Here is a 9523-nt window from a genome sequence, read left to right as displayed (position 1 = left end):
CATTTTATTTACAAAAAAAGTTCTTAGGTTCAAAAAAACATTCAGTGAACCGAAAAAGTGAGGTCGGTAATATAGGTATTTAGCTGTGTCACATGCCCTTAATGAATTAAAAATTCCTTTTCTAGTCTGTGTCAATGGTCTTTATAGTCCTAATGATATCAGGAGGCTTGATAATGTTCACATACAAGTCGACCGACTTCCATCTACTAGGATTTCTCTTATGCCTCTTGGCGTCACTTTCTTCTGGAATTAGATGGACACTAGCTCAAATTGTGATGCAAAGATCTAAACTTGGTATTAGAAATCCGGTAGATATGATGTATTATATGCAGCCTTGGATATTAGTTTCCATTATACCTATGACCATTTTATTTGAAGGTAAGCCTATTTTTATAATGAAAAAGAGAGATCGAGGCTTTAAAAATGTATAATATTGACAGGGTAGCCGCAGGTCGGGGAAAACTTGGAAATCAGGGAAGTCAGGGAATTTTGTTAGTCACGCAAACTTATTTTTAGTCACTTTTTTTAACTTAAGTCGCTTAAGTCATTCTTCTTTTAATAAATTAACCCATGAGTTAACCACTATTGAATTCAGGTTTACACACAAGAAATAGTAAATAATAAATAACAATAAATGCATGTATTAAATTCATATTTCCAAAGATTTCAATAATTTCAAAAATGTTATTAAACATTAAAAATATATTTAAAATTTTTCGGAAAGATTTGCAATGATTTCAGAAATATTTCAACGATTTTTTAAAGGTTTCAAATATATCGCAAAGATTTTGGATAGATTTAAAAGGTTTGCCAAAGACTTTCATTATTTCACAAAGATTTCCAATAGATTTCCAATATTGCGTCAAAATTTCAATTATTTCCCAAAGTTTCCATACAAATTTCGAAATTGTAGCATATATTTTCGATAGATTAAAAAGATTTCACAAAGATTTCAAATATTTTGGATAGATTTAAGAGCTTTTTGTGTGGATTTAAAAAAATTCACTAAGATTTCAAAAGTTTCATAAATATTTCACAAAGATGTCGGATAAATTTGAAAGATTTCACAAAGGCTTCATTATTTCACAAAAATTTCAGTTTGATTTCAAAGAGTGCAGAAAGATTTTAATGGTTTCCCAAAGATTTCAAAGGTTTGACAAAAATTCAAGATAAATTAAAAATATTTCACAAAGATTTTAATCATTTATCATTCAATATGTCGCAAAGATTTCCAAAGCTTTCAGAAATATTTCGCAAAGATTACAAAAATTTTCCAAAGATTTTAGATAGATTTCAATGATTTCCCAAGCATTTCAATAATTTTAACAATTTCTCCAGAGAAGATTTTGCGAAGATATCAAAAGGGTTTGAATGATTTACCAAACATTTCAATATTTTTACAAATATTACGAAATATTTTTGATATCTCGTAAAGGTTTCTAAAGCTTTCAAAAAGATTTGAATTTAGCAAAGAATTTTGATATATTTAAGAGATTTCACAAAGACTTAAATTATTTTACTAAGATTTCAAAGAGAGCACAAAATTTTAATGATTTAGCAAAGACTTTAATAATTTCACAAATATTAGGAAATATTTCAAATATTTAGCAAAAATTTTCAAAGAATTGACAAAGATTTCAAGTATTAGTATTATTATTTCAAGATTTAAAATATTTCCCAAAGATTTCAATAATTTCACAAATATTATCAAATATTGCAAAAATATTTCTAAAATTTCGCAAAGATTTCCAAAATATGAAATATTTCATAATATTTGTGAAGTTATTGAAATCTTTGGAAAATATTTAAAATCTGGAAATAATAATACTAATACTTGAATTCTTTGTGAATTCTTTGCAAATTTTTGTTCACAAAGATTTCAAAGTATCGCAAAGATTTTAATGATTTCCTAAAGATTTCAAATATTTCGCAAAGATTTCGGATAGATTAAAAAGATTTCGCAACGAATTAAATAACTTCACAAAGATTTCAGGTAGATTTTTGAAAAAATTCAAACGATCTGATAAATTTAATCATTTGATTTCAAACATCTCAAAGAATTTTAAATATTTTAGGGTATTTTTTAAATTTCTAAGGCACTTCCAAGGGATTAAAAAATTTACAATGAATTTCACAAGATTTAAAAAGGATTTAAAATAACTTAAGGTATTTTTAAACTTTCCAAAGGATTATGAAAAGCATTTAAAAAATGTAAGGGATTTTCAAGCTCTTTAAAAATATTCAAGGAATTTCAAAATATTTTAAAGGATTTTAAGTATCTCAGAGCATTTTTAAATGATTTAAATAATTTGAAGTTATTTCCAAATATATTCAAGTGTTTAGGTTATTTTGAAAGATCTCCAGAATTTTTCAAGAGCTTTAAAACGTTTCGAAATATTTTAAAGTTATTTAATTATTTGAGTGTATTTACAAAATTTTAAATGTGTTTTTAAGAGATAGAAAAATTTGCGATGAATTTCACAAGATTTTAAAAGGATTTTAAGTCATTCAGGGTGTTTTTTAACGTTCCAAAAATTGGGAAAGCATTAAAGATTGTAAGGAATTTCAAAATATTTTAAAGGATTTAGAATATTTTAAAAGAATCCAAGGAATTTTTAAGCGCTTTACAAATATTCATGGAATTTCAGAACAAATTTCAGAAATTTTAATTATCTGAAGGCATTTTTAATAGATTTCAATCATTTAAAGAAATTCTAAAATATTTTAAACATTTAATGTTATTTTTAAAAATCCCAAGACATTTTTAAGAGCTTTAAAAGTTTAAAACTTTTCAAAATAATTCGAAAGATTTTAAAGGCTTATAAATATTTTAGGGTATTCTTAAAGTTTCTAAGGCATTTTCAAGAGCCTTTAAAACGTTTTAAAAGCTTTCTAATATTTTTTGGCATTTTTAAACATTCCAAGGAAACATTGCAACTGATTTTAAAATATTTAAAAGTATTTGAATTATTTTTAAAAATTCCAAGGAATTTTTCATTAATTTCAATAATTTGGAGACATCTCAAAGAATTCTTAACGGTTCTAGGGTATTATTAAACATTTGAAGGAATGTTCAAGCGCCTTAAAAATTCAAGCGATTTAAATACTCGTATATTCTCAAGGATTTTAAATATCGTACGGCATTTGAAATAAACTTAAGTATTTTAGAGTGAAGCCAATGTATTTTAAAGATTTTAGGTTATTTTCAAAAAATAGAAGAAATTTGCAAGAGATTATAAAAATTTTAAGGAATTTCAAATAATTTGAAATATTTAGGGTATTTCAAGGAATTATAAAAGACCTCAAGAAATTTGTTATTGATTTTAATAATAATTTGGAAGTCATTTGAAGGAATGCTATATTTAACGGCATTTAAAAATATTCCAAGGAGTTTTCAAGAGATTAAACAAATTTGAAGGAATTTCCAAGGATTTTAATGATTTTGGAGGATTAAAAAAATGTGCATATACAATATAAGATTTGATAGAATTTCCCGGGATTTTGTAATGTTTTAATTGTTTTCAAAGAATTCATTTACAAGAAGTGAGGAATTTCGTAGGGTTTTAAATATTTTAAGCAATTCACTTGAATTCATTTGGAATTCACCCTGAATTCTTATTAATTTATCGTGAATTCGTTTTTTAAACTATTTGGAATTTTCTTGACATTTTTCAATTTTCTTAAATTCTTTTAAATTCTATCAATTCATTACATGTTTTTAGTTCTTTTTTAATGTATGCCGAAATCTTTTTAAATCACTAGGAATTCTTTAAAATTTCATCGATTTTTTTTAAATTCTTTTGAATTTTTCTTAACCTATATCTAACTTACTAAATTCAAAGAGTTGTTTTCATATTTTTAAATTGTTTTAAATTCACTTTAATATTTGAAAATTCCTCCTTAATTTGATCGAATTCTTATTTTCCATGAATCAGCGGAATTAATTTTCTTTCCTTAATGTTTTCCCAATCATTTGAATTCTTTTGAATTTATCTTAAATTTTTTGAAATCTTATGAATTCATCCTAAATTCGTTAAAAATTCAATTCATAAAAAAAATAACATTAGTCATATTGTTAATTACTTTTTTAAAAGCATCCCTGAGAATAATAAATAAACATTTTAAATATTATATTATATTCCGTATGTAAAAGATTCTATATAAAATATTTCACGAGATTAGAATTTTGGTCTTTAAATATTAATAGTCAGAAAAAATAAAAAATTAGTCAGAAAAATCAGGGAATAGTCTGGACATTTTTTTCAAGTTTGGCGACTACTCTGGATAAAGATTTTGAAAATTTTAGTGAGTCAATATAATCTAAATCCGCAGGTCAAAAAATGTATAAAGAATTTTTGGAACTCGATTGGACTAATTCGAGCCAAATATATATGACAACGGGATATGTTGGAGGTGGAGGCCTTATTGCCTTCTGTATGGAAATTTTTGAGTTTTTGGTTGTTACGTACACTTCTAGTCTGACTCTTTCCATTATTGGAATTCTAAAGGTAAGGAAATGCTCCCTAATTTTATCTTTCCTTTTATTACACATTTTTAGGGTAGCGACTTGACTGGGAAACCTAGAATTTAATTAAAAAACCGGGAATTTACTTCTGATCGCAGTAACATTCAAGTTTTCATTATGTTAATAATTTTTGCCTATTTAGAAATATCTACAGTCGGGGGACCTATGAGTGTGTTAATAAGGTTACGGATTTATTTGCTTATTTACGGCTTACTCTATTAAAATTATCATTTATTATTGTTTAAGAGTATTTATTTTTATTGAATTTAGTTATTTGTTGTTCTAACGCGTCAAACGAGTTTTTATTTCAATCATTTATCCTGACTTGAACAGTGAATTTTAGAGAATAATTATCGTTCTTATTTTAGGACAGGGAGTTTCCCCAAAGAAATATAGTTTCACTTGGAACAGAGAATTTTTTCCACGGCACGAGCATTTTTTTAAAGAATAATAATTCGGATTTAGAAGAAAGGAATTTAAAAAAATCCCTCTTATAAGTCAGAATTTGTCACAATTTAAAAGTTCCCTTTTCCAAATTAAAAAAAAATCAAATAAAGTACTTCAATTAGTTTTTAGAGTTTTTGAAAATGTAACTACTTTGTTGAAAATAATGTTTCAAACTAAAAATGTAACTATTCCAGTAGAAAATTTAACTACTTTGCTGAAAACACGTTTTTTTTCAAATTAAAAATTAGATTTTCAAGGTAAAATTCAACTATTCTATTTTAGGTTGAAATTTTTTTTTTATTAAAATGCAACTTTTTGGTTGAAAAATTATATGTTTCAGTTAAAATTCTAATTATTTGTTTGAAAATTTGTTTACTGTGTCGAAAATTCGTCTTTTTTTGTAGAAAACTAATCTTTATTATTAAAAATAATTATTTTCGGTAGGTAGAAAATTCACCTATTCGAGTTAAAGATTCATAATTATAGTTGAAAATTCGTCAATTTGGTTGAAAATTAATTTCTCCAACTGAAAAATTAACTGTTGCATTTTTGGTTGAAGTTTTCTTTTTTCTAGTTAAGAATATATAGATTTGACTCAAAATTTGTCTTTATTAATCAAAATTCAAACATTTCATTGAAAAATTACATATTTTGTTAAAAACTCAATTTTTGTAGGAAATAATCTCTTTCTTAGAAAGTTAATTTCCTTGTTTAAAATTTTTTCTTTTCGCTTACAAATTTATGTATTTCAGTTAAATATTTACAATTTTAGTTGAAAAATCATCGTTTAGGTTCGAAATAAAATTACTTGGTTGAAAGTTAAACTATTTTGTTAAAAATTAATTTCTTTGTTGACAATTCATCATTTTAATAATAAAAAAATTTTTGTGTAAAAATGATCTATTTGATTGAAAACTGGTTCTTTCTTTGGTAAAAAATCATTATTTTGCCGGAAACTTAACTGCTTTGTTACATTTTATTTCCTTAAGGCCATGTGACGAGTGGGTCACGTGACCAGATTCCTACCTTAACGCCACCTTTCTTATTTCCCAAATTATTTTCACACGAAGCTCCACATCGAGTTGAAAATTTGGGATAATAAAAAAGAAGCACTAAGAAAGGTGGGTCTGGCCATAAACTTGAATAATTACAAAAAAAGCAAAAAAAATTATTATCAACAAAAATTGTTCTTCATAATTATACAAATTTAGGACCAGGTCCACTATTCTTAGTGCTTCTTGTTTAGTATCCCAAATTTTTAACTCGATGTGGCGTTTTGTGTGAATATAAGTTAGAAAATAAAAAAAGTGGCGGTAAGGTGGGAATCTGGTCACGTGACCCACTCATCACATGACCTTAATCCACATTTATCTTGACTTAAACAGTGAATTTTAGAAAATAATTATAGTTTTTATTTTAAATTAAGATTCACCTCTTTTCGATAATGTAACTACATTGTTCAGAATGTTTTAAACTAAAAGTTTAACTATTCCAGTAGAAAATTTAACTACTTTGCTGAAAATACGTTTTTTTTTTCAAATTGAAAATTAGATTTTCAACGTAAAATTCGACTATTCTATTTTCGGTTGAATTTTTTTTTTATTAAAATGCAACTTTTTGGTTGAAAATTTATATGTTTCAGTCAAAATTCAAATTATTTGTTTGAAAATTTATTTACTTTGTCGAACATTCGTCTTTTTTTGTAAAAAATTAATATTTCCAGTAGGTAGAAAATTCACCTATTCGAGTTGATTTATAGTTATAGTTGAAAATTCATCAGTTTGATTAAAAATTAATTTCTCCAACTGAAAAATTAACTGTTGTATTTTTGGTTGAATTTTTCTTTTTTCTAGTTAAAAATTCAAAGAATTTACTCAAAATTTGTCTTTATTAATCAAAAATTCAAGTATTTCATTTAAAATGTACGTGTTTTGTTAAAAACTCAATTTTTTGAAGAAAATGATCTCTTTTTTTATAAAGTTAATTTCCTTGTTTAAAAACTTTACTTTTCGGTTAAAAATGTATGCATTCCAGTTAAATATTTATCATTTTAGTTGAAAAATCATCTTTTGGGTTGGAAACAAAATTACTTGGTTGAAAGTTAAACTCTTTTGTAAAAAATAATTCCTATGTTGAAGATTCATCATTTTGATTAAAAATTTATTTCTTTGGTGTAAAAATGAGCTATTCGATTGAAAACTTGTTCTTTCTTTGGATAAAAAGTAATTATTTTGCCGGAAATGTAACTATTTTGTGGAAAATTTGTACCTTTTTTTGTTGAATTTTGTTTTAAACTGAAAATGTAACTATTATGCCAGTTGAATATTCCATAATTTTAGGTAAAAATTCATCTCTTTGGTTGAACATTTAGCCTTATTAAAAATTTAATTAAATTTTTGTTGAAAATTTATATTTTTTACTTGAAAATGCGACTTTTTTCGTTGAGCATTGATTGTTTTGCCTTAAAACTGAATTATTTTTATGTTTGCTCGTCAATTTATCTTTTTTAGTAAAAATTAATTTGTATTTGTTGAAAATTCAACTATTTCAGTTCAAGATTCGTAATTATAGTTTAAAATTCACTAGTTAGATTGAAAATTAATTCTTTTTCACTAAAAATGTAACTATTCCATGTTTTGCTGAAAATTCTTTTTTATTTAGTTCAAAATTCAACTATTTGGTTGAATATTTGTCTTCCTTAATTGAAAGTTCATGTCTTTTGTTGAAAAATGGTATTTTCTGGTAGAAAATTAATCTCTTTATTTGAAATTTATCTTATTGTTTAAAAATTAATCTTATTGGTTTAAAATTCAAGTACTCCAGATAAATATTCATAATTTTAGTTGAAAGTTCATCTTTTTCGCTTAAAATTGAACTAATTTATTTGAATATTCATTCATTTTATTGGAAAATTCATTTACTTTGCAATTTTTTGCTTTGTGAACGTCATGATAAAATAAGTGTTTGCGTTTAACGGAAAATATGAATATGTTACTTTTAGTTGACTGGGGAAATTGCAAACATGACCGTGAAAAACCGGGAAATGACCGCGAAGTTGAAATCGTCCACCGAATCGCCACCCTGTTGTTATTTTTTTTTACAGATTTTCTCAGTTTCAATGCAATTTCTTTTCCAGGAAATTAGTATATTTTTCGTTGCTTTTGAATTTGGGGGAGACACCATAACCACATTTAATTTCATCGGCTTACCCTTGTGCCTTGGGGGAATCACTCTGCACGTAATGCAGAAACTCTTATGGAACAAAAGAGAATCAAGTGAGAATGTGGAACTCGAGACGAATTCTCTGAGCGTTGATTCTAAATTCGAGGACGGAATTGAGACAGATCGTCCACTTCTCATGGAAAAATCAACATCCCTGACGAATTTGCTAAATTCGAATTTTAGCTCTGACGAAGAGGAGGAAATCAAGGATCCAAACTCTCCTAAATTTCTTTTCAAGGTTTTACAACACAGGGATCAATAATTTTTGTATACCTCGACTGAAAATCCGCGTTTTGTTTTTTTAAAACGAATTTTTTCATTACAAAGACCATTCCACTCACGTGATACTACTTTTTCATCTTCATTTTTTAAACGATAGATCTATTTTTAAAGGAAATTTGTTGCCATAATGTTTCAGTCATGACCGAATTTATGTAGACTTATATTCCTTGAAAGTCATTGTACATGCACACTTTATCCAAAGTTTTTGCTAGTCAAAGTCAAATGCGCCATGGATAAAATCAAAACTAAATGTGCAATGATCACAATGATTTTTTAATAAAAAATAAGTTGACGTAATAAGATACTAATTTTTGTTTATATGATGAAAGTTAAAATATCTTTCTCGGCTTGTTTATCATACTTTCTTTGAGCAACATCTTCTTATAATTACTGTTTCAATGATTAATTCACTTTTAAATAGAAAACGTAAACAGATTACCATTACTGAAGTATTTGTCGACCTATTGTGTATATATTTTATTCAAAGTCATTATTGTACCTCGTTTATTTAGAATTAAGAGTAAAATGTAGACAGAGAATGTCTACCTAATTTTAATCTAAAAAATTAATTGTAATAAGTCTCATTTTTATTTAAGATGTTTCCCGGTAGTCATAAATGCAATAACAATTGTCGTTTCTAACATATTATACACTTTTGTTATACTGTAATTTGTTTGTCTAAAAAAATGTAAATATGTAGAAATATTTATAACTAAACTTTATTACAGAGATGTAAAAATGTGCAATTATACGTAAATCTGCAAGTGTCGAGACTGAAGTAAAATCCTTGTCTCTCAGAGGAACAGAAGCTGCATAATATAATACGTTTAAGTTTTTCAGAACTGAATAGTTACACGATTTAAGGATTTATTTTTTTAGGTCTGTGATCGAATGGGAATGTATTTCGAGTAACTGAACGAATTATGCCTTGCCTGATTTTGTGAATGGATAAACTTTCTTATTTTTTAACAACCTCATATTGAGGCTACCTCAGTGTTTATTTTTGTGAAGTTGAAGCAAACTTAATACATTTTTGCACTGGTAAAA

The 9523-nt window shown here is 25.8% G+C and overlaps 1 protein-coding gene across 2 annotated transcripts in view; it reads left to right on the top strand.

Annotated features, from left to right (window-relative positions):
- Positions 1–9523, top strand: part of LOC117176161 (solute carrier family 35 member C2-like) — a 26935-nt gene extending 17412 nt beyond the window's left edge. For both annotated transcript variants that reach the window (XM_033366249.1, XM_033366248.1), the window contains 3 exons: positions 126–378; positions 4333–4508; positions 8109–9523. In XM_033366249.1, the coding sequence (XP_033222140.1) occupies positions 126–378; positions 4333–4508; positions 8109–8456 (777 nt within the window). In that variant the 3' untranslated portion in view covers positions 8457–9523. The remainder of the gene's footprint in view (positions 1–125; positions 379–4332; positions 4509–8108) is intronic.

The sequence above is a fragment of the Belonocnema kinseyi genome, chromosome 7 (genome assembly GCF_010883055.1).
Source record: "Belonocnema kinseyi isolate 2016_QV_RU_SX_M_011 chromosome 7, B_treatae_v1, whole genome shotgun sequence".
Lineage (NCBI taxonomy): Eukaryota > Metazoa > Arthropoda > Insecta > Hymenoptera > Cynipidae > Belonocnema > Belonocnema kinseyi.
The sequence above is the reverse complement of the archived record's forward strand: the minus strand, read 5'-3'. Positions and strand labels throughout refer to the sequence as shown.